This window comes from Spermophilus citellus (genome assembly GCF_964194105.1).
Source record: "Spermophilus citellus genome assembly, chromosome: 12".
Lineage (NCBI taxonomy): Eukaryota > Metazoa > Chordata > Mammalia > Rodentia > Sciuridae > Spermophilus > Spermophilus citellus.
The window spans coordinates 33,945,287-33,971,028 of NC_138198.1; the positions used below are offsets into that span (position 1 = coordinate 33,945,287).

Sequence of the window (25,742 nt, forward strand, 5' to 3'; positions counted from 1 at the left end):
CTGTTCACAGCAATAAGCAAAGCCATTGGTGGGTCTCCCCTTAGGAGAGTCAGGGTTCCCCAGTTATCACGCTGACTTCCAGATAGCAAGACAGGGCTTGCAGGGGGGTGGGTACAGTCCCTGGGTCGTAAGCTCCGTGTAATTAAGTTGAAGCCACCCGATTGGCTGGTTTTCTTTTTGTCTGGAGGCAAAATTAACCTTTCTCCAGCAGAGAAGGGAAAATATGCCGTATAAGTGTTGCTAGGTTGTTACTGGCATTGGATGTGGATTTGATTAGGAAAAGCAGGCAGGCTTTGAGGCCAAGGGAGGAGGAGTTCCTGAATCACCCCCCTTGTCTTTTGTTCTCCTACCAGGTCTGACCTTGCTTTTAACCTGGAAGGCTACGTCATTGTATTCCTAAATGATATCTTCACTGCAGCAAATGGAGTCTATACCAAGCAGAAAATGGACCCAAAGGTACCGGGTCTTCCCTCCTGTGGCTTTAGGCTTTATCATCTGCCCCCAAGAAGATGCAAAAAATGGAAATGGATTTCTACAGTTGGCACAGAGTTTATGTAATACGATTGATCAATCACTCATTTCATCCTAATTATCTTATCTGTGTATGTTCTTGTTACTCTTAGTCTTGGAAAATTTGGGGTAAAAATTAGATAGGAGGGGAGACGTTGTCACAGTCCCAATGTACAGACAACAGCAGAGCACATCATGGCTCCGTCAGCTCAGTCATCAGTGACCACGGCAAAGTCCGGGGCGGGACACTTGTTTGGAGAGTGTGGAGTCTGCAGGTGGGACCTACCCCGGCTCTCCCTGGCCATGGTGACTTTGAACCTCAGCTTCTCCAACCTCAGTTTCCTCACCCATGACATGAGTAGCCTGGAAAGGATCCCTGGTGTGTCCTCCAGCAGGACCTGCCTCCTCTGATCCCCAGGGGCCACCCGGGAGCTCTCTGGCCTGGGTCTGCCGCAGTGGAGGCCCCAGCTGTTCCAGGAAGCTGTGGAGGATGAGCCGGCCATATGGCTCTTTGTTCCTGGTTCTTTGTGTAGAAGGAGGGAGTTCTCCCTAACAGGCCTTTTTTTTTTTTTTTTTTTTTTTTAATCTCTATGGCCATTTGTTTCTTTTATTGGTGGCGGTTTTACAAAAACATGTTTGTTGCCTTTTGAAAAACCACAGTAGGTTAGCCTTGTTTGGGGGAGAGATGGTGTGGCCTCTTCTGTGGAAGTGAATACATCAGGGCTCTTCTTCAGTGCAGACGGCAGATGTTTTAAAGGAGTTGTTTATGTTAACAGTTTTCATCTCCTTTACTTTGTTCCAGATTTCTTTAAAACAAAAAGAAAAGCTCACATAGTCAGAATGTCCAAGGGGGTGGAAACTTGGCCTCCTTTTCATTTCATCCATTTTGTCTGTAGCTTTTGGTGTAAAATAAATATTTATTCTGAAACCAAAATACAATTGAAATGAAGCATTTTCTGTTGGGAATTTGTTATAAAATATTCCAGTAGAGAGTCGGTGAGAATACATGTTCTAACGTTGTGTAGATTCGTAGTTGAATAAATAGCTCCAGGAAATTTAATGCTTGTATTCTGAAATTCAGTGGGGTTTTCTTTGTTTTTGTAGGAACTAGGGAAATATGGGGTGCTTTTCTATAATGCCTGCTTCATGATCATTCCAACTCTTATTATTAGTGTCTCCACCGGAGACCTTCAGCAGGTAAGTGGATAAAATGGTCAATACAACTTTCCTTAGCCATCTTTTAAAATTTCAATATTTAACATTTGGTACTCACTGAAATAAAATGCATACATGCATATCTTATATATAGTATATAGGATCACACACACACACACACACACACACACACACACACACACATCTCAGATCCCTATGTATATAGAATTACCAGGAAGGTACATAAAATGTTATGTCTGGGAGCTGGGCATGGTGTCATGTACCCTGGTCCCAGACACTCTGGAGGCTGAGGTGGGAAGAATAGTTCAAGACCAGCCTGGGCAACAGAATGAGACTCCATTTCAAAAAGAAAATCAAAAGCTGTTTGAGGGCTGTGGTTGTAGCTCAGTGGTAGGCACTGGGTTCCATCCTCAGCACCACATTAAAAAAGAAAAAGGTGTTTGATGTGCCTGGTATTTAACACCCTTAGACACACGGAGGCAGCAGGATCTTGTTGACAAGAACTCAGGACTTGCAAATTTTTGGAAAACAACAATCAAAATCTGAGTCTGAGTCCCACTGTCCTTCTTTGTTGATGTGAGGACCCTGGGAAAATTACTTCCTTGGGAAAGAAATTTTGATAGTTTAAAAATGGGTTTCTTTGTTATTTTTAATTATAGACATTTTGAAACATTTGCAAAGTAGGGAGAATAATTCCATGAACTGTCCTCTCTCGGTCCCCAGCTTCTTGGCATTTCGCTGTGCTGATTTTATCTGTTCCCATCCAGCCTCACCTCTTCCAGCTTCTGCAGTATTTTAAAAGAGACCCCAGACATCGTACCATTTTTACATCTAAACATTCCAGGGTCTACCTTTGACTGTTGAAAAGGTATTGTTCTTTCTGAATTTGCCCTGCTTAACTTAGCCAATGCTTATTCATGAAAGACAGATAAGATGGTCAATTAGGCCCAATATTTCTGTCTACTCTCAAATGTAAAGCTTCCCAAGTACCAACTGTGACACCACGAATGGAAAATTCCACACCTGAATTGTTTGTGGTGGGTCACAGTAAAAATGTAGGCACACTAAAAATAATGAATAAAATTACCTTCAGGCTACATGTGATCACGGTATATATAAAACACATGTGAATTTCATGTTCAGACCTGGGTTCCATTCCCAAGATGTCTTATTATTTTTTTCACCCATTACATATTAAAAAAAAAAAAATCTGAAGCACTTCTGGTCCCAAGCATTGCAGATGAGGTATACTCAGCCAGCCTTAAGGTATCAGGCCCAGTGGGAGGGAGAGGAGGACAGGTCTGCCAGGGAATGACCACTCCCATGTTAAGGTTCATCACGACGGCTTCCAGGGATACACACCCCGATTCCTCTAAGTTGAAAGCCCCACAGCTTCTATGATTTTTTTTTTTTGTACTAGGGAATGAACCCAGGGTTGTTTAACCACTGAGCCACATCCCAGCCTTTTTATAGTTTATTTGGAAACAGGGTCTTGTTGAGTTGCTCAGGACCTTGCCGAGTTGCTGAGGCTGGCTCTGAACCTGTGATCCTCGTGCCTCAGCCTCCCAGGCCTGCTGCTGGGATTACAGGCATGCACCACCGTGCTTGGGCAGCTTCTATGAATTTTGCCTGTATTGAGAGGTGATGTTTAAGTTCATGTAGGAAATGAGGGGTGAGGGGAAAAATCCCATCAGGTTGCCTCTGCTCACTGTGCCCCTTCTGGCCAGGTGTTAACCCTCCCTTTGCTGGACTGGGTGGCTGGTTCAGAGGGCTTCTGAGAGGACAGTTCTTCTGTTGTAACAACGAGCACAGTCATTGAAGTTGATTGTATTTGCAGCCCTTTCAGGCTCTGAAGGATTTTGGGCTGCAGGACTTCTGGGGTAGATGGCCGGGCTGATTGCTCTTCCTTCAGCTACACAGTTCTTCCCCCAGAAGCTGGAAGCTACAGAAGGGCCCAGTAGCCAAATCCCCAGGGGTGAACAGCCATGTCCATGTATTTATATCAAAACCTGCCAACAGGCATCAGTTTTGATCAAGAGCTCTCTGTTTCAGGTTAGTAGGGACACTGTGTGAACCCGGGACTCACTGTGAGTTCAGTGTTGGAAGACGGAGCGAGCTCCTCCCCCCAGCACCTCTCCAGCAGACGCAATGTCTGAAAACACAATATTTATTTTTTACCCGTCATTAGTCCATTTTAAACCAAGTTGGTGTCAGCGACCTTACACAAAATTATGAGTCTCAACAAAGTGGCCCTAGTGGTGTGTCTATTTCATTATTATAGAATAGAAATGAGTTTTTCTGTTGAATCACTGGAATGTATCTGTTCTGGAATTCTGGTATCTTGTAGCTGTTTCAGAAATACATTTAATTCTAGGAATAAAAATGTACACACTTGAGTTGGGGATATGGCTCAGTGGTAAAAGCTTGCCTGGGTTTGATCCTTTGCATGGGAAAAAAAAAAGTTTAGAAATACTTACACACTCCTAGAACGCCTACTTGGGACTGAGAGCATATTTTCCTGTAGGAGCACTATGATGAGTGACAAAAGAAATATTAGGAACTTATGGGTAAAACGGCCTGGGAATACAGCTTATAATACCACTTCTGTAGGAACATGAATTCCCACATCCAAATCATTGACTTTTAAACTTGTAGCCTGGGGTTTTCAGAAGCTGCCACAGGCTTGCAATGATTATGCGCCATTCTCCTATTTTCTTGTGTGATAGTTAATATTTATTGAGGAACTGTTATATCAGTGTGTTTCAAAGCATCATTCATGAACTATCTCATGACATTCCTAGAACCATCCTGGGGAGAGAAAGTACTGCTGTCAACCCCATTTTATAGCAAGGAATTTAGGGCTTAGTGTTTAAGAAACTTCCAAGAACCGCAGGCGATAGATCCAGGCCCTCTGGCCCTAGAAACACATTCTTTGCTGTATGTAATGGCAGTTATTTTGTTTGGATAGATAAACTGTTCATGTTTCTTTCCTTCACATGTAAAAACTATAATAACCCTTATATCTTATAGAGTGCAAGAGGCCTAACATTCAAATAGTCTTTGTCTTTTATTTGTCATTAAATTCGAGTCATTAATTGATTTTGAGATGAGGCCTTGCTGTGTTGCCCAGACTGGTCTCAAACTCCTGGGCTCAAATGACCCTCCTGCTTCATCTTCCCGAGAAGCTGGGACTTCAGGTGTGGGCCTCCGCAGCTGGCTAGTCCCCGTCTAAATGTGGTTTGATTTTTGTCCTTGGCAATAATGTAAAATGAGGCTCATTCAGGAGGAGCCATACTTCATTTTATGTTTTGTTCTTCTGTGCGAGCGCTGGTGTGGTATGAACCTCTGTCCAGATGCCACGGCTGCCAGTCAGCCACACAGGTGATCACACACACAGATCGGGGTTTGCTCAGATGATATCACCCAACTGTGGGCTACATGTAAGTGCAGGTAGGCCAGGCTAAGCTCTGATTTTCAGTAGGTTAGTGTATTAGTGCCTTTTTGCCTTATGACATTCAACTGATGGTGGGTTGGTTGGAAAGTAACCATATGGGTAAGTCAAGGAGCATCTGAAATTTGTTAAATTCTGACATTCAGGAAGAATATTCTCCTTCTATTCTTTCGTGTGTTGGAAAACCCCAGTATTGACCCCATCTTTCCTCTTCCCTTTGACAGACTCTGAAGATTTCAAACAGAACTTCCCTTACCTACCTTAGTGCTTAGTTTTTACTAAAATTCCAAATGGATCAAAGAGTTCAATTTATAAGCTTACTATTAATAAAAATTATAAGAGAAATGGAAGACATTTATAACCAGAAGAGAAGCTCAATGGTAGAGTGCTTGCCTCTATCCTTAGAATTACATAAAAATAAATAATAAAAATAAAGGCATTGTGTTAATCTACAACTAAAATCGAGGGGGGGTTCTCTAAAATGACAAATATTTTTAAACTTTTAATTCATGTACAAAGTTAAAGTAAAAAATGTGACTATATTTTAATTTAAAAATATCTGATAAGATATTTTATTTAATTTTAAAATATCTGATAAGAGATGCTGGAAGATGCAGGATATGTACTATAATCAGGATGCAAAAACATGAGCAACTTTGTAGAAGAGAGTGGTGAGTGCTCTTTGTTTGTTGAATCAGGTAAAGCTTGGGAATTTGTGAGCATCTGGGAGCCTACAATAGAAAGCTCCGGCTTCTTGGCCACATCTGGATTAACTGTACTGAAAGCTGAAGGATGGGCTAGAACAAAGGTTCACTCTTCTTTTTAATGATAGGAAAAATTGGTTGAGTCATTTTTCCTGGTGGACTGGGAGCAGGAAAGAGGGAGAAGGAGAGGTAGTGGCAAAACTTGCTGGTGACTCACCACCCTGGCAATTCAGTCAGGACTCTGGATTTACATCCTTGGCAGATCTTTTAACAGCACCTTGGTTTTACCTCTGAACAATGAGGTCGGAGATGACAGCTCCTCTTGTTGACATATCAGGCCCTTGGAAAATACTCAGTGGGTGAACTTTGCTTAGCCATGAATCCCTGCAGTAGGTCCCAAGTACATCTAGTATATTGTAGTTGATGAATGAGGGTGAAAAGATAGGACTTGTTTTTCCCATTTAAAAAACCCCCAAGTGCACCATGAAGAAGATGGTTCCTCCTGAATGAGCCTCACTTTCACATTATTGCAAAGTACAAAAATCAAACCACATTAAGACAGGGACTAGCCGGGTACGGAGGCCCACACTTGAAGTCCCAGCTTCTCGGGAGGCTGAAGCAGGAGGGTCATTTGAGCCCAGGAGTCTGAGACCAGTCTGGGTAACACAGAAAGACCTCATCTCAAAATTAATTAATGACTCGAATTTAATGAAAAATAAAAGACAAAGACTATTTGAATATGTTAGGCCTCTTGCACTCTATAAGATATAAGGGTTATTATAGTTTTTACATGTGAAGGAAATACTCCAACATACTTGGACTGCAACAGTAAGTCTAAAGGAAGAACTACTTTATTATTACTCACCTTTAATTATTTCCTGTTTTATTATGCTAGATTATTAAAATGCCACTAGTACAGCATTATTATTATGATGATGTTATTTTTGTGTACTGGGCATTGAACCCAGGGCTTCATGGGTGCTAGACACGTGTTGTACCATGGACCTACTTTCCCAGTCCTTTATTTACTTACTTTTGTGATGCCGGAGATCAAACCCAGGGCTTCAGCCGGGCCTGGTGGTGCACACCTTTAGTTCTAGCAGCTCGGGAGGATTGCAAGTTCAAAGCCAGCCTCAGCAACTTAGGTACTAAAACAACTTAGTGAGACCCTGTCTCAAAATAAAATTCAAAAAGTGCTGGGGTGTTGCTCAGTGGTTAAGGCTCATGGGTTTAATCCCTGTTACCAAAACAAAAACAACAACCCAAAACCCCCAGGGCCTCATGCATGCTAGGCAAGCACCCTACCAGTGAGCTGCATCCCCAGCCCCTTATTTTTATTTTCTTTTGAGACAGGATCTTGTTAAGTTGCCCAGGCTGGCCTTGAATTTATTATCCTCCTGCCTTAGCCTCCCAAGTAGCTGGGATTAAAGGCATGTGCCTCCCTGCCCAGTCAGCCTTGTTATAACTAAAGAAGCAATACTGGGGCTGGGGCTGGGGCTCAGTGGTGGAGCACTTGCTTAGCAAGTATGAGGCATTGGGTTTGATTCTCAGCATCACATATAAATAAGTAAATAAAGGTCCATCAGCAACTAATAAAAAATATATTTTTTAAAAAAAGAAACAAAGCTAAAATTTGTAAAAACTAAATTGGGTGAAGAGTCAATGTACCCAGCGCTTCACCCATGCTAAGCACGAACTTTACCACTGAGCTACACCCAGGCTCCCAAAGTACGCATTAAAAAGTTTTGTTTTTTAATGATGGAAACTTTGAAGCACATATAGACGCGTAGAGAATAATAAACAAACCCCATGTGCCCATCCCCTGTTTCAACAATTATCAACGTTTAATGTCTATCTTTTCTTTTTGTTTTTATTAAAACATCTTTATGGTGCATTATAATTGAACACGATCGAGATTCCTTGTTGCGTATTCCTACAGGCACACAGTACAACAATGTAACTTGGCTAATTCTCTCCCCAGTATTTTCTCTCTCCTTTATTCCCTCCTTCCTCTAGTTCCCTTCCTCCATTCTACTGGTCTCTCTTCTTTTTTTTTATGAGATCCCTCCTTTTCTACCCTTTTTCTACCTAGCTTCCACATAGGACCCTTGACTTTCTGAGTTTTTGTGTATCTTTTTGTTAGGAGATGGGGCAGAGTATTACTAATGAGTCAGTGTCAGCAAAGTGTGCAAGGCTGTATGAATTGGAGGAGAGAATTCCCTTTTACTTGTTTAAAAATTTGAATAACAATTTGGTTTTTTTAAGAGAGAGTGAGAGAGGAGAGAGAGTGAGAGAGAGAGAGAATTTTTTTTTTAATATTTATTTTTTAGTTCTCGGCGGACACAACATCTTTGTTGGTATGTGGTGCTGAGGATCCAACCCGGGCCGCACGCATGCGAGGCGAGCGCGCTACCGCTTGAGCCACATCCCCAGCCCCTTGAATAACAATTTGAAAACCTATTTAAATAGTTTTAAATGATTCAGTTGCTAAAACTTGGCTAGCAAAGTATTGCTTAGTAGAAAGAAAATAGAACTTTGATCTAAGCATGTTATTAAGCACATTGCTTAAGTGGTCTTGAGTCGCCTTAAAATCAGTTTTGAGCCGGATGCAGTGGCACATCTCAGTGTCGTGGGAGGCTGATGCAGGAGGATCACAAGTTCAAAGCCAGCCTCAGCAAATTTGGGAAGTCCTGAGCAACTTAGCAAGACCCTGCCTCAAAATAAAAATGAAAGGGGCTGAGAATGTGGCTCAGTGGTTAAGTGCTCCTGAGTTCAATACCTGCTATCAAAAAAAAGGAGGAGGAGGAGGAAGGGGAGGGGGAGGGGAAGGAGAGAGGGGGGAGGGGGAGAAGGAGGGGGAGAAGGGGGAAGGAGAGGGGGATGGGGAAGAAACAAATCAGTTTTGGATGCAGGCAAGAAAAAAAATTATAAATAAAATACTCCTTTTTATTGTTACCTGTCATTTCTACATGGTTTGTTTAAATTTGTCTATCATATTCTTCACCCTCCATTATTTGATTGCTATGTAAATAGCAAATACTAGCTCATTTGTCCATGATGTAAATTCTTGAAAACAGTCTGTGAACTTGAACTTTCCTTGCCAATGTTACTGATTTTTTTGAGCTTGTCACCTGTGGAGTTCAACTTCACTTCATCTTCACATCAGCCTGTGCAGGAAGGTCCCCGACCCCCCCCCCCATTTCCCATTTTGTACGATGAACCTGAGATTCGGGGAGGGAAGTAAATTTGTCCATTGTCACATAACTTGTGTGACCTAGGACTTTTAAAATTGGATTTTGTTTTTGGAAAGATGGTTTTTGTACCCAGACTCACAGATTTGAACTGCAATGTCATTAATCTAATCACTCATTTCTTTTCTTTTTAATAATAGGCTACTGAGTTCAACCAGTGGAAGAATGTCCTGTTTGTCCTGCAGTTTCTTCTTTCCTGTTTTTTGGGGTAAGAAACCATAGATAAGAAGAAGGAAACTTGGAAAATTCCTTTGCATGAGTAGTAAAATAAATTATTAGTAAATAATTCAAATAGTGCAAAAGAATAAACAGGAAACATCAGCTGTACCCCTTCTTTCCCTCTCTATCACTGCAGTTTTCCTCTTGACAAGTCGAATATCGTCTCTCCTGATCTGTCCAAGTCCCTTTGTCCAGGTTTATCTACGTTTCTCCAGAAAGTCCATTCTGCTCCCCATTTCCACAGGCTTTGCATTTGCAGATTCAATGAAAAGTGCATAGGAAATACTCGGAAAGAATTGAGTCTATACTGAGCCTGACCAACTTTTAATTTTTGTCATTATTTTCTAGGCAATTCAGTTTAATACGTATCCACATTGAGTTTGCATTGTCTTAGGCAAACTTAGACCTAGAGATATTTTAAAGTACAGAAGGATGGGCACAGGTTTTCTGACAACGTTGCACCATTTTCCGTAAGGGACTTAGCATCTGTGGATATTGGTGTCCACGGGAGTCCTGGAACCAATACCCTCCGGATATGAGGGATCCTACAGAAAAGGGGTTGACCTTGATCCAGGACAGTGAGAGCTCAGCCCAAGAGGTCAGAAGCAAGCACAAAACTGTTTTGACTTTGAAAGTGATGCTAATATCACATTCTACTCCAAAACATGACATTGCCTATTGATTTTTGAAAGTTCATCTGAAAAGAAAAGTCAGCTGACATCTCGAGTTCAGTGCCAGGTTTTGGTCTTTGTCACCATGACCTTAGTTGCCCAAGATTCATTCCTCACATAAATATATAGCAATGACAACCTTTTCCCCAGTGCTGTACTTGCAGTATTCAGGGAAGTTTCTGAGGAGAGATGTCCAGGCTGCAGGGTCGTTCAATAATTAGGGTTTTGTTATTGAAATATCTTTATCTGTTGAGAGCTCTTGTGCCCTTTTTGATCTTCTAAAAACTTGGACAATTCCTTTGCATGAGTAGTAAAATAAATTATTAGTAAATAATTCAAATAGTGCAAAAGAATAAACAGGAAACATCAGCTGTACCCCTTCTTTCCCTCTCTAGTACTGCAGTTTTCCTCTTGAGAGAAGTAAGCCAGGCTCCACTAGTACGCAGGAATCCAAGTCTTAACCCATATTGAAAGGGTCTTTCAATTACTGTCTCAGGGATTACTCATCAAAAGATTTTTTCCTATGGGAAAAAGATGAATATACTCCTTTTCGTTATGTGTAAATGGACTAAGACAATTCATGATTTCTTTGATCAGCATTTTAATTCTCAAACTTGACTGTAACTACCTCTAGTATAGTTGTATGAGAAGCGTTCATGTGTATCTTCCAATCATTAATTCTCTCTTTTTTTTAAAGAAAGAGTGAGAGAGGAGAGAGAGAGAGAGAGAGAGAGAGAGAGAGAGAGAGAGAGAGAGAGAGAGAGAGAGAGAATTTTAATATTTATTTTATAGTTGTCAGTGGACACAACATCTTTGTTTTGTATGTGGTGCTGAGGATCGAACCCGGGCCACACGCATGCCAGGCGAGCGTGCTACCGCTTGAGCCACATCCCCAGCCCAATTAATTCTCTCTTTAACTGTGTCTAATTTAATGTTTATCCTGTTATTGAAATTTTTAAGTATCTTATATTCTATTTATACAAGTGCCACAGATTTTTTTCTAACTTATCTATTCATTCCTAACATTCTTTCACTAGTCTTTGTGATTATGCCTTTTATTTCTTGAGTGTTACACACATAGTTATTTTATATTCTGTGTTTGATGATTCCAATATCTGGAGTTCTGGGTTGGGTCTTCTCCTCCCCATTTTTTAATTAGTGCGTGACAGTTGTACATACTGATGGGATTTGTTCTTGCTTATCTGTTCATGTACACACAACACAATATTACTATATAACAATATAATTTGGCCAATATCACCTCCCAGCATTTCCCCTCCCTCACCACCTCCTGCCCCTTACTCTCTTTCCTCTTTGATTTTCATGAGGCCTACTCCCCATCTTTCTTTTTTTTTCCTCTCTAGCTTCTGCATATGAGAGAAAACATGACCCTTAACCTTCTGAGTTTGACTTATAATGGTCTCTAGTCCTACCCATGTTCCTGCAAATGACATACTTTTGTTTTTCTTTATGGCTGAATAAAACTCCATTGTGTATACCACTCATCCACTGATGGGCACCTAAGTTGGATCCATAGTTTGACTATTGTGAATTGTGCTGCTTTGAACATGGTTATGCATGTCTCGCTATAGTATGCTGACTTTAATTCTTCAGGATAAATACTGAGGAGTGGTATAGCTGGCTCATATGGTAGATCCATGCCTAGACTTTTGAGTAACCTCCATACCAATTTCCATAGTGGTTGTACTAATTTATAGTATCACCAACTTCTTTATATACTCTCCAATATTTCTTATTATTTATAGTTTTGATGACTGCTATTTTGACTGGTATGAGATGAAATTTCAGTGCAGTTTTTAGATTTGTGTCTCCCTAATTGCTAATGATGTTGAACACTTTTTCATATATTCGTTGGCCATTTGTATTTCCTATTTTGATAGGTGACTATTAAATTTGCCCATTTATTTGATTTTTTTGGTGTAAATTTTCTTTATATATTCTAGATATTAATCTTCTGTCAGAAGAGTAGCTAGCAAAGATTTTCTCCCATTCTGTAGATTCTCTCTTCACATTTTTAATTGTTTTCTTTGCTGTGCAGAAGCTTTTTAATTTGATGCCATCCCATTTATTAACTTGGCATTATTTCCTGAGTTTTAGGGGTCCCATTGAGAAATTTGTTGCCTGTGCCTATATGTTGGAATGTTGATCCTATATTTTATTCTAGGAGTTGCATAGTTTCTGATATAATTTCTAGGTCTTTGATTCATTTTGAGCTGACTTTTCTGTAGGGTGAGAAATAATGGTCTAGTTTCATTCATCTCCATGGGGATAACCAGTTTTCCCAGTGCCATTTGTTAGAAAGGCTGTCTGTTCTCCAGTGTATGTTTTTGCCACCTTTGTCAAGGATCAGATGAATGTAGGTGTCTGGATTTATCTCTTAGCTTCTATTCTGCACCATCTCTGTCTGTTTTTAGGCCAGTACCATGTAGTTTTTGTTACCGTAGCTCTGTAGTATAATTTCAAGTCAGGGATTGTGATGCCTCCAGCATTGCTTTTTTGGTTTAGAATGGCTTTGGCTATTTTGGGTCTTTTATTCTTCCAAATGAGATTTAGGACTATTTTTTTTCCTAGTTCTGTAAAGAATGTCATAGGTATTTTGATGAGGAATTGTATTGAATTTGCATATTGCCTGTGGTGATACGGCCATGTTAATAATATTAATTCTGCCTATCCACAAACATGGGAGGGCTTTCCATCTTCTTGTGTCTTCTTCAATTTATTTTTTTTGTGTTTTATAGTTTTCATTGTAGAGGTCTTTCACCTCCTTGGTTAGATTTACTCCTAGGTTTTTTTTTTTTTTGAGACTATTATAAATGGAATTGTTTTCCTGGTTTCTTTCTTTCTCAGCAGATTCATTGCTGGTGTTTAGGAAAGCTATTGATTTTTGTATGTTGATTTTGTAACCTGCTACTTTGCCAAAATTGTTTGTTATTTCTAGCAGTCTTTTGGTGTAGTTCTTTGGGTCTTCTAAATATACTTTCCCTTTTAAAATCTCTTTTATTCCCTTGTCTTGCCTAACTGCTGGGGCTAGAATTTCTAGCACTATGTTAAGTAGGAGTGGTAACGGGGGACATCCTTGTCTTGACCTGATTTTGAGGAAATGCTATCAGTTTTCTCCCATTTACTAGGAGGTCTGCTGTGGGTCTTCTGTATGTCGTCTTTATGATGTTATTTAGGGTCCTTTTATCCCTAGTTTCTTCAGTGTTTTTATTATGAATGGGTTTCAAATTTTGTCAAAGGCCTTTTCTGCAACTATTGAGATTACTAAGTGATCCTTGTCCTGAATTCTGTTAATGTGATGAGTTATATTTATTGACGTGTGTATGTTAAACCATCCTTGCATCTATGGAATAAAACTAACCGAGCCGTGGCATATACTTTTAATATGTTATTGAACTCAATTTGCTAACATATTATTAAGAATTTTTGCATCCAAGCCCCTCAGGGATACTGGTCTATAGTTTTTCTTTCCTTGATGTGACCTTGTCTGGTTTTGTGTGAGTGTGATACTGGCTTCACAGAATAAATTTCCAATATCTTCAGTTCTTAGGAAACTAAGTATGAGTTTTCGTCTTAGGTAACTGTCATTGTGGTTTGCTCTCCTGTGTTTGGTGACCTGCAATTGTGAGCATATTGCTTTATCTTAATCAGTCCTGTGTCCTGAAATTGGGAACTTTAGAAACTTTCCTACAGGGACAAGCTGATTTTGCTTCTTCTGGTAGCCAGGGGTTGCCTTGGACTTGTCTGAGTCCACCATGTTTGAGGGCCTGGCTCTGTGGCCCTCCCCACCTGGCTTTGGACCTGGTGTCAGGTCCCAGATGGAGCTGTTGCACCATGGTCCCCACCTTAAGGTCACCATCTTGTTCCTACTGTCTGCTTCACAATGAGGTGACTCTTTCAAGACCGACAATGTCTTAATGAACGTGTCCTTTCCAGACATGGCTTTTCTGTACTCCAAAGGTCCTTAGGTACTCAGCCATTGCTGGAGGCATCAGTTGGATTAAATATTTTTAGATGTCTCTGTTGTTGATGGAGAACATTTAACCCAGAGAGGAAAACAAAAAAGCCACATTTGTGAGCCATCATTTGTCAAGCCATCTCCCTCTCTGTTTTTCCTCTTTTAAAACAAAACAAAACAAAACAAAACAAACAGACAAACCAAAAAAACCCGAGTCATACACATCAACTCAGCCCAGCTTCTTCCCCCGGCTGAGGATTCAGTCTTTCTCATTTCATCATAAATGTGATAAGAATCTGCTTTTGTTGTCTGCCTGGCCCTTTACCATCCAATCACAGCATGTTAATCAGCTTTTCGTTGCTGGGACCAAAATACCCAACCAGGACAACTTAGAGGAGGAGAAATGTACTTTTTCTCAGAGATTCAGTCCATGGGGGTGCATTGCTCAGGACCCAGGGTGAAGTAGAACATCATGGCGGAGGTGGTGGAGGAGGACCTCTGCTCAGTTCATGGCAGCAAGGAAGCCGGGTGGGGGGAAGCTGACCCCTCCAGGTCATGCCCCTGTGACCCACCTCCTCCAGCCACACCTCACCTGCCTACAGTGACCACTCAGTCCAGTCAGACTGGGGGGCTGATGAGGTTCCAGTTCTCACAATCCAATCATCTCACCTCTGAAAATCCTGTGTTAACTCGGGAGCTTTCGGGGACACCTCAGATTCAAACCCTAACACAGGGCATGAAGCAATCAAGAGGTAAACCCTCTGAAGTCAGCCACCTCAGTGGTAATGTGGTGGCAGCCCCTGCTATGAGCTGTCAATCAAGGGCTTGTCCCTCAGGGGCTAGACTCTGGGCCCGAGACCATGCGTTTCCTCCCCGTTTACTACAGGGCTTCTTAGAAAACAAGTAGACTCTGGTCAACTTATGATCAGTCGTCAATATCCATGAAATGTCACCAAGGTAAAGGTATTGTGAGTAAGTCAGGGAACATGATAAAATCATCAACAATTTAGCTTCCTCCCAACCCTAAGGATAAAAACTAAGGAGAATCCAGTTTTTGAAGTGGGTCTTAAGGGGACACTCAAATCCTGGTGCCATCCCACACTTAAGGACGTGAATTGTGGACTCAGATGACCTGAGTTTGAACTCTAGCTTTACCACTTATTATGAGCTGAGGGTTCTTGGGCAAGTTATATATAAACTCCCCGAGCCTCAGAGAACAATGAGCTAAAGTAACTGATTTATAGGAATGAAGTTATATGAATTGAGTGGTTTAATAGTATAGAGAACATGCTAAACACATAGAATATGTGCAATAAGAAATGCTGTTTTTTTTTTTTTTTTTGTACTGGGATTGAGCCCAGGGAGCTTAACTACTGAGACACATCCCCAGCCCTTTATATATTTTATTTAGAGAGAGGGTCTCGCTGAGTTGCTTAGGGCCTCACTAAGTTGCTAAAGCTGGCTTTGAGCTTGCGATTCTCCTGCCTCAGCCTCCTGAGCTAGATCATCTATTCTTGGAGGCAGCCTGTTGAGCCTGGTGTCCTCTGCAGCCAGGCAGATTTGGCTCTCCCTATATACAGCCCGTGGTTTCAAATGTTTTTCTTCTTTTATGTACACTTTACCTCTCGTGGTTACCTTTTAACTCTGGAAGTGCTGTGGAAGGAAGCTTTGATTCTGGCCTGGTGGATTTTTCAGAATCCTACTTCCTTGCAGATTCTCAAAGGACACCCCCGTGGGCTGAAGTATCTGCATTTCCAAAGCCCTGGAAGCCACTGCAAGCTTTGACCACAACCTTGTGTTTGGGGACTGGCCCTGGGCATAGGCAGTCCTTTCTTTCCTGATGGATGCTCATAGGGCATCTCAGCGTTAGTCACAGGCATGTCCAGTGCGGGACTCCCTGAGATCCGGGCTCAGTGTCTGGGTTCATCACACTGCTTCCAAGTGTGCATGTCAAACTTGCCTTCCTCAATAACCAAACCTCTGTTCTCAGTTGAGAATATGATTAAGAAATTATTACACTCTTTAAAAAAGTATGCTAAGAATTGCTGAAATGGTAGAAGGATGGATGTTTGATTTCCTTTCGATTTGTGGTAGGGGACTCAGTATTAGGAAACAGCACTCTATGTGATCAGGCAGAGGACTCAGTATTAAGAAACAGCACTCTATGTGATCAGGCAGAGGACTCAGTATTAAGAAACAGCACTCTATGTGATCAGGCAGAGGACTCAGTATTAGGAAACAGAACTCTGTGCCACCAGGGGTTTGTAAGTATACCATATGGAGTTACCTGGAGTGAAGCTACTTCAGGAAGGTGAACTGGATTATAGGAGGCAAGATGGTTTAGAGCTAAGGTAAAATACAGAATGGGATTTAGGTCGACAGACTAGATGTTTGAGAAACTAGCTCCGCAGGTCTTTTTAATCTTGCTGAGAAATTACAGCTTCCAGTTCCTTTCTTCCAGTGGCTGGCACTGTCCCCTGGGCCCCAAGAGGATTATCCTAATTGGTTTCTGCCCCAGAGGCAGGCCCTTTGATTCTATTGAAGCAGTAATGGATTCCTTAATTGAAACCCCAAAGTATCAAATTTTGCCTATTCACAGCCCCCCAAATGCCCTATTTCTGTATTTTCAACTCATTCTTCTGAAGAGGTAGGAACAGGAGAAAGTTGGATCCTGCTGGTTTCCCGGTCAGGGGGCTAACGGAACCCGTCCTGGGTGTGAATGTTTCCATCTCATGTCTGAGAAGATGTCAGTGGAAGATTTGAGCTTCAGAAAGATGCTTCATGTGTACCCCATGACCTTGTGCATCTGGCAGGTGACAAGGTCCTGAGCTGGATACAGCTCTTCCCAGAGGCGAGGAAGCCGGGATTACTTGAAATTCTTTGAAATCTAGAATTAAAACAGAAAATGTGCCTCGGTCCTGGGTGGAAAAAAACAGACTCACACTGAGCTCCTCCCACTGTCCCCTCACCACACAGGTCACGTCTGTGACCTCTTAGGGTGTGGGAGTAAGCCATCGATTCTGCAGTGGATGCCAGCCGGTGTCCCCTGATTGACTTCAGTTCTGACAAGTTGAAGACTCTGTCCCCAAGATCTCTCCCATTTCTGAACCGGTGGCAAGCCCAGGCCTTCCAACTGGCTAAAATTGGGGTTCTCACCACCCCCTCCTTGAGTTTGAGGAATTTGCTAGAATGTCTCCCAGAATTCAGGGAAACTCTGCCGACTGACCAGCTTATTTTAAAGGATGCAAATAAACAGCTGGACAGACTAGATGGACACACAGGGGAGGTCTGGAAGGGCCCCCAGTGCAGGAGCTCCCCCCATTGCTGTGCAGCTGGGGTGTGGCCAGGTGGGCGAGTCTGTTCTTGGTCTCCTTCTATGAGCCTCCATGAGCTCTGCTGGGCAGAAGCCCTGTGATTCCTGTCCTTTTGGATTCTTACCGTGACTTCAGTTGTGGACATCGTAACCCTGTAGAAATGGGCCTGGGCAGAGGGCAGAATACAGTGCTGATAGGGCAGCTAGGAAACCCAGCAAGGTGCAGGCTCCTCTTGGCCTCTGTGCAGCCCGCCTTCCTCCTGGACATGGGGCAGGGCCTTGGTGGCCATCTCCAGGACAGGAAAGTGTGGGGGAGATTAGAGTACATGGCCTGCCCTGAGAAGACAGAGTCTAGTGCCCATGGCCAACGCTGAGGAGGGAGCTCTGCACCCGAAACCTTGGATGAAAACATAGGTGTTTTATCCAAGGTTGGTAGGAGGCATATAGAAGTGATCTTCTATTATCTGAACATTTGCGTGGAATTTCTGTGTGTGCTGGTGCATGAAAGGTAACCAGTAACAGTAAGCGAGGTCATGTGAGTTGTTCGTGACTGGAGTGGTCGGGCCAGATTAACCTCGGGTAAATCAGTTATTCTTCAGGTCACTTTTGGGTTTCCACCTGGGCACCCTATTACTGGGGGTCCCATAAGCCACAACACTCAGCTGGCAGTTATTACCAGAAAAACTGTGCATAATAATGTGCCATTATATTTCAAAGGTACACAGATAATATTATGTTTTAAAGTGGAAAAAAATTAGAATTCAGCAGTGTTTTAAAATATCTTTGCATTTTGTTAATCTAAAAATCAACACTGCTGACATGGAGGTTGATGTTTTTGATGTTACAAGTGGTGTGGTTTCTTTTGTGTGGAGTTAACAGAGGCTCTTTTAGTTCGAAGCTTTGGTCTTATCCAACGTGCAGTGCAAGTACTTACTTGCATATAGAAATAGACGGTTTCTTTAAAAATAATTTCTATGTTCTACTTTGATCCTAGTGGTGTAGAGCCTCCCTCTCTGGGGACATCTAGTGGCCATGGTGTGAAATGCAGCCTGTCTGGCTGGAAGCCTTCTGTCACTAAGACAGCTGTCAGAGAGGGATCCCCTTCCTCTAGCCACCCACACTCCTGGTAGATGGGTACTGGGATCTTAGATCCCATCCACAGGTTCTGATTGCACACCGAGTTGCTTTCATTAAGGTGCAGTTGGTCTCCTGTGTCGCATGATTGGAACTTTAGAATTGGGATTTTAAAGCCAAGATAAAAACAAGGGCATTCATGATTTTCCTTGGTTGAAGGCTGTGTTCAAGTTTCAGAAGGCTGCAGGAAGCAGCCGGCCTGTCCTCTCTGACTGGACATGTCTTATTTTTCTGGACTCTGAGTCCCTCCAGGGCTGATGCTGTGGATTAGCTTCTTCAAGGCCAAGGTGCATCTGCACTCGGTGACGCCACATTGACTTTTTAAATCTTTTCATTTTAGGCTTGCGTAAGATTATTGCAGTTCTCTAAACTAATGTTGAATTCATTGAATTGTAACAATTCTAAAACATAGGTTTTTCCGAATCTTCCAAGTTTATCGTCTAAATACACTGCTCGTAAAGTTAGTAATTTTTCTACAACGGTAAAGACATCAGCTTCCATTATTTGATTCGCGGTTTATTGACTCAAGTTTAACTGATTTACATCTACTAAACATTTTACTGTGAATTCGTTCCATTCACAACTTAGTGAACCCCCAACCATTTTAAACATTTTAAACTGCATTTACAATTGTGATCTGCTGGGTTTTTCCTGACTACCCCAACCCCTGGGGCTGGCTGTCAGAGCTAATAGGTTTCTTTATGCACTTAGGCAGCTCTTTGAAATCTAATAAAGCAAACTTGGAAATGTGGCCAATCAGTTTTTCATTATTGTCCTGCTGGGGACAGAACCCAGGGACTGGGGTGTGCCGGGCAAGCTGTGCTCTTCCCAACGAGCTACATCCCCAGTCTGTCCGTCAGTTTTTAAAGCGAACATTCAAATTCTGTGTACAGGTTTACTCAGACTATTATTCCTTTCAAATTAAAACTGCAAGTCTCATATCAGTTACACATTTCAAATTAAAACCACAGAGGTCTCAAACTTGCCCACTTGTTCTAATTACCTAATAACCATCGTACACATTCCTCTGAAGGTCACAGACTTCAGGTTTGTGGTTTACTCCTCCTGTAAACTTTGATGGGCTTTAGCTCTAATATTTTTCCCTCTACCATTCCTAGTAGAAAACACACTCAGGTCAAGCGGGGTTCCAGCGTTGAAGGTCTGTGACGCTGATTCTGTTGGTAACAAGCAGCAGGCTGAGCCCGGCACTTGAGACTGGCAGGAAGAACTTACCTGCCCCAGGTGCATCAGCTCTTTCTTGGAATCAAACTTACTTTGCTTTGTTAGTAGGGGACCCAAGCTCATACCTTTCACCTGGGTTTTATCTTTACAACCCCACGCATCTTATGCATTCCATGTACATTTCAAATTTCACTTGGCCAATTTTCTTTTTTGGGTACCGAGTATTGAACTCAGGGGCACTTGACCACTGAGCCACATCCCAGCCCTATTTTTTTTTTAAGAGACAGGGTCTCACTGAGTTGCTTAGTGCCTCAAAGTTGCTGAGGCTGGCTTTGAACTCACAGTTCTTCTGTCTCAGCCTCCTGAGCCACTGGGATTACAGGCATGCGCCACCACACCTGGCCACTCAGCCAGTTTCAATATTAATCCCTTCAACATTTAACCATGTGATGTGGGTGAGTGGAATTTTGCACCCCACTTAGGTCCTGGCTAATTTCCTTCAGTACCTGATAAGAATCAACTCACTTCTTTACCTCTGACTGGATTCGACCTTTTTTTCCTGTGTATATATGTTTTCCTGTCTGGCACTTAGTCACAATTCTGCAGTCATTTTACTGACAAGTAAGTGCCAGTACTTACTGGCAGTGGTAAGTGCTTGAATTAACTTTGGTAAGAGGGTACAGGAATACCATGGCAGGTGGAATCTATTAATTCCAATTTTCTTTGCCTAAAGCCAGCACTCGCTCAGCTGGTTTTCACTTCTAACACCCACATCCTCAATGTGGCTGCACACATGAGAATCACCTGCGGAACCTTTCTATCACCTCAAGCCAGTGGAATGGGAGCCTCTGCTGGGCATTGTGGTGTGTGTGCAAAGAGCAGCAGGTGATTCTGAATCCACTGGAGGGTCCACACCACTGGGGTAACGTAGCCGCTAAGTGAAAGATTCAGGTGGTTTTTAAAAATCTCCTTTCCATGTTGTGGAAAGACTATTGGAAAATGCGTGGAGAACATGAGAACAACCCCAGGTTAGGAGTGTGGCTGAGGCTCAGCTGGGCCATTTTCCTGGGATACGGATATCTTTGGTGGAGGTGTCTTAGGGCATGGGTTGTACGACCTTGGTACTTGTCCTTCCCTTCTCTGCCTGTGGCCCCCAGCACGCGCAGGCACAAGCTTAGCTGTTGCTTTCTTTGACTCAGGTTCCTCCTGATGTACTCCACGGTTCTGTGCAGCTATTACAACTCAGCCCTGACCACGGCGGTGGTAGGTGCCATCAAGGTGAGTGGAGGGGCCTTTCGGTGAACAGCTGTGGGGGGTGGGGTGGGGGTGGGGAGCGGGGCTAAGTCCAAACCATACATGGAAGCTGAGCTTGGTTTTGCTGCTGTTGAGGGCTAGTGAGAAGGGCTCCTTGTGCCATTTGCATCTGGGTCTGGGTGACCCCACCTCACTCCCTCTGATCCCCTAATGCATCCAACAGAGGGAGGACTTGCTAATTTAGAAAGGAAAACAAATTATTAATTGTAAGTTGGGGGTGAGTGGGGAGGGGGCGACTGGGGCAGTGAAGGAGAAGGTGGAGGAACAAATACAAACCCCTGTGATCACCTGTGAGCTACAGTGTAGTTTTCTGGAAGGACTGGCTACTAAGAAGGGGACCCTGGGAAGGACGATTTTCAGCCAGGTCTGTGCTCAGTTGTAGTTGTGGATCAGTGTGTGTGTGTGTGTGTGTGTGTGTGTGTGTGTGTGCGCACACATTTGAACACACACAGGAATGAACAGGGCTGGAGTTTCTGAATTCCCTTCTGCAGGTTCTTGGTTTTCTATTCACTCAACTTCCTGGAGTGAGGGGCAGTAGACCTGTCTGTCAGCTGCCCAAGGCCTCCTACATACAGTGGACAGAGTGCTGCTTGGAATTTATTAGATGCCTCTACTCTGTTCAATTTTAGGTTCAATATGACTAAAATTCATCACTCAAAAGATGGGATCTGGCAAGCTGATTACAATTCAACTCTTCAGACAGGGGCAGAGAATAATGCAGTTTTCTGTTATTATATCATATTTTACTTCCTTTCTTTTTTTGTATTTTTTTAGTTGTAGGTGGACACAATACCTTTATTTTATTTTATTTTATGTGGTGCTGAGAATCGAACCCAGTGCCTCACGTGTGCCAGGCAGGCGCTCTATTTCTTTATAAAACCACCTGTGATGCTTTTTAATTCACTTATTGGATATTCATGAAAAATTACTCTCTTCAAAACTCTATGAAAAGTAGACTGCCTAGCTTCAGATTTTTCCTGTTCTATGTATCCCCCCCACCCCATCCTTCACTTGGAATGACAGATTCTCTCTCCTCTTGCAGAACGTGTCTGTCGCCTACATTGGAATGTTAGTTGGTGGAGACTACATTTTCTCCCTATTAAACTTTATAGGGTTAAATATTTGGTGAGTGATATTTTCAAATGAACTTATTTCAATAAAATCACATTTTTAAAGATTGACATGTAATAAGCAAAAGAGCCAAGAGAGATGTTACATTTTAAGCCAGCAAGTATTACAACATTACAGTTTCTAGACTAGTTTTACTTGAATCATTCAGTTTCTCTCTGGTTTTTCTCCTCCTCCTCCTCCTCCTCCTCCTCCTCCGCCTTCTTCTTCTTCTTCTTCTTCTTCTTCTTCTTCTTCTTCTTCTTCTTCTTCTTCCTCTCTCTCTCTCTCTCTCTCTCTCTCTCTCTCTCTGTCTCTCCCCCTCCCTCTCTCTCTCCCTCCCTCCCTCTCTCTCCCCTGCTGATCAGACCCAGAACCTCCTTCATGGCAGACAAATGCTCTAGCACTGAGCTATACCCCCCATCCCCAATTCCTCTATTTTTATGATGTAATCCCTTGTGTGGATTCACGGGGACATATGTCATAAAAATTCACCTGGCCAGGATCTGAATTTGATTCATGTATCTTCCTCAAAGAGACGTCCCCTAAGTTACCTGTCTTCCTCCTGCCCAGTGGCTTCATGAACTTTTGCCTTCAAAGTGTTGTACTTCAAAAGATGCTGTGAGAATTTACTAACTGCCTTTTGAAAGGTATTTTTGGGCCAGGTACGGGGGCTGTTGGCTTAGGATAATGGAACATAGGGAAATTTAGTTTATTTATTAAAAAAAAAAAAACATTTATTTTGTTTCTGATGTTCTCTGTCAGATCAGACCCCCGACCCCCCACTCCCTGCTACCAAAGATTTGTAAATAAGAGGAGAAATTCTCATCAAGGAATCCACAAACTCAAGGAAGCACCCCCTCGCTCCCCAGATCTGAGAAAAGTCCTCCAAATTAAGCTCACTCTGTTTATAAGAGTGTCAGCGACCTCTGGTGCAGCGCCATGGAATTCCCGGCTTTCAGTATTCACTGTTTTATACTCCTCCAGCATGGCAGGTGGCCTGAGGTACTCCTTCTTGACACTCAGCGGCCAGTTGAAACCTAAACAGCCGGTGGATGAAGAAAGCACCCCCCTGGATTTGAAGCCTTAGAGTCTGGGGCAGGATGCAGACTGGGGGCAGGGGGAGGGCATTCCTAGCAGGGCAGCGAGACCAGAAGTTTCCTGCGGGGGACGTCCACCCGTGGTCAAAGAGCACCCACAGGAACATCTGTAAGATGCAAAGACGGCTACCTCAACGCACTGCGCCTTGAGCCCTGGGGCTCTGCACAGAACCTGAGCCGCTGGCAGCGGGGCTCTTCAGACCGGCCAGTGAGACTTGTGCAGGGACACAGCGCTCCCCTTCCCTGCCCTGGGCTCTTGGAGGGCGGGAGGGCGACACTCAGTGGTGACTTTCCTGACCAGCACCTTTGCCTTAATTTCAAGGGTCAGTGAGACCTTTTTTTTCCCTCTTAGTTTAAGCAAATCTACTTTAATAAAACTACCCAGTGAACTGCCAGGAAAATCGTTAGCTTTGATTGAAGCTATGCTGGGGTCCTTTCCATCTTATCAAAATAAAATAAAAAGCCATTTCTATGTATGTGTCCTGCTGTGATGTTATTGTAGACAGAAAACGGTCGCTTTCTCACCACGTAGAAGACTCTATCTTGAAAGGGACAATGGGGGCCTCCTTTTAGGATGCACATTTGGGAAAATGACAGAGTAACTCAGTGGAGAAACAGCCTCAGGGTCTGACCCGTCAGTATGGAAGTGCTTTTCTGCCTGCTTCTTCACATCCCCCTCCAGGTTTGTTCAAGGGACTTTGAAATTCGGACTAGGTGGGCTTTAAGCAAAGGGGTCTCTCCTCCCAGGCTCCCTACCACCCAGACGGCTAGAGTATGGGAAGGCACCTGAATGGATAATGTCACCTTTACCCTCTCCATCAGGAAACGGGCTGTCCCCATCGTAGTGATGCAGGTGTGGGGACAGGAGACTTTCTCCCTCCCTCTCTAAAGGTTTATGTTGTTGCCTCAAATGATCCGGAAATAGAGCAACAGGAGAAAGGCATGCACACTTACTAATGCTCATGTGTGTGGCAGCCCCACAGGGCATGGACCTCAAGGGCCAGGTGGTTCAAGTTCAGTCCCCCCCTCACGGGGAGAGGGAAGTGGAGTGTAGCAGTTGGAGGGTAGTAGACTCTTAGGGGAGGTGATCCAGCCAGTCCACTTCTGGGCATTTGGCCATGAAAGCATAATCCTTGAAAGCAAGGTCTCGATGAGGTGTCCCTACAGCCGGGCTCACAGCAGTATTACAAGAGCCAAAACATGGAAGCAAACCAAGTGTCCATCAACAGGTGAATGGCTGTGCAGAACGCAGTCTGCAGGTACGGTCCATTCCATCTTGAAGAGGAAGGGAATTCTGACAGGTGCTCCCCCATGGATGAACCTCGAGGATATTTCGCTAAGTGAGATAAGCCGTCTAAAGCAGTCAAATTCCCAGAGACTCACCGTAGGACGCAGGTTGCCAGAGCAGAGGGAAGGGAAGTGGGGAGTTGTTTGACAGGTGTAGAGTTTCCCTTGTGCAAAATGAAGAAGTTCTGGAAATTGGTGGCACAGCAACATAAATGTAACTAATACTAGTTAATTTTTTGGGGGGGGGGAGGAGAAACTGACACTGAGCTGCTTTCCCTCATGTCTACACCACTTGTTACTTATTTACCTTTTTAAAAATATTTTTAGTTGTAGTTGGACACAATAACTTTATTTATTTATTTTTATGTGGTGCTGAGGATCGAACCCAGGCCTCACGTGTTCTAGGTGAGTGCTCTACCACTGACCACAACCCCAGCTATTTATTCATTTTTAATGTGGTGCTGGGGATCGAGCCCAGGGCCCCATAGGTGGGAGGGCAGTGCTCTCCCACATTGCTGCAGCCCTGGACTGACCCCCTCTACTCTCACCCATGAGGCTCTGATTTCTTCACATCCTTGATAATGAGGTATTTTCTATTTTATGTTTCATCTTGTTGGATTTTAGTTATGATGATCCTAAGAGGAAAGATGCCTGTTTTTGATTTGCAATTCCCTGATTCACCAGTGATGTGGAACATTTTTTTTTCCACATGTTTTCTGGCCACTGTGATCTTAAGAGAAATGTCGGTTCAAGTCCTGTGCTCACTTCTTAATCATGCTGTTTGGTTGCTGTTGAGTTGTAGGAGTTCTTTATTCTTTCTGTTTACTTTTTTTTATTGGTTGTTCAAAACATTACATAGTTCTTGATATATCATATTTCACAGTTTGATTCAAGTGGGTTATGAACTCCCATTTTTATAAAAGGTGTTTAGAGCATGACTTTGGGGCTTCCCAACTGTTGACATTACTGCCTTTTGTTTCATCAACAGAGACCAAAAGTGCTGAGAAAAAACAAAGAAACGTTAACTTTTGCCTTATTGTATGTGTGTGTGTGTGTGTGTGTGTGTGTGTGTGTATTTTACCTCTAATTTCTTTTAAAATATTTTTTAGTTTTAGATGGACACAATATCTTTATTTTACATTTATGTGGTGCTGAGGATAGAACCCAGTGCCTCATGCATGCCAGGTGAGCACTCTACCACTGAGCTACAATCCCAGCTCTCTAATTTGTATTCTTGGAATTTTTTTCATATCATTTTTACCGGTGCATTGCACTAGTTCATTGTGGTGGGATTTGCTGTGACACTTTCATACCTGCTCCCATACAGCAACATGACTTGGCCAT

At 42.9% G+C, this 25,742-nt stretch overlaps 1 protein-coding gene across 2 annotated transcripts in view; it reads left to right on the plus strand.

Moving 5' to 3' along the window:
- Positions 1–23,581, plus strand: part of LOC308631941 (nucleotide sugar transporter SLC35D2-like) — a 44,318-nt gene extending 20,737 nt beyond the window's left edge. For both annotated transcript variants that reach the window (XM_081263490.1, XM_081263489.1), the window contains 6 exons: positions 354–456; positions 1,615–1,707; positions 9,233–9,300; positions 20,790–20,868; positions 21,947–22,029; positions 22,999–23,581. In XM_081263490.1, the coding sequence (XP_081119616.1) occupies positions 354–456; positions 1,615–1,707; positions 9,233–9,300; positions 20,790–20,868; positions 21,947–22,029; positions 22,999–23,101 (529 nt within the window). In that variant the 3' untranslated portion in view covers positions 23,102–23,581. The remainder of the gene's footprint in view (positions 1–353; positions 457–1,614; positions 1,708–9,232; positions 9,301–20,789; positions 20,869–21,946; positions 22,030–22,998) is intronic.
- The last annotated feature ends 2,161 nt before the right edge of the window (positions 23,582–25,742 follow it).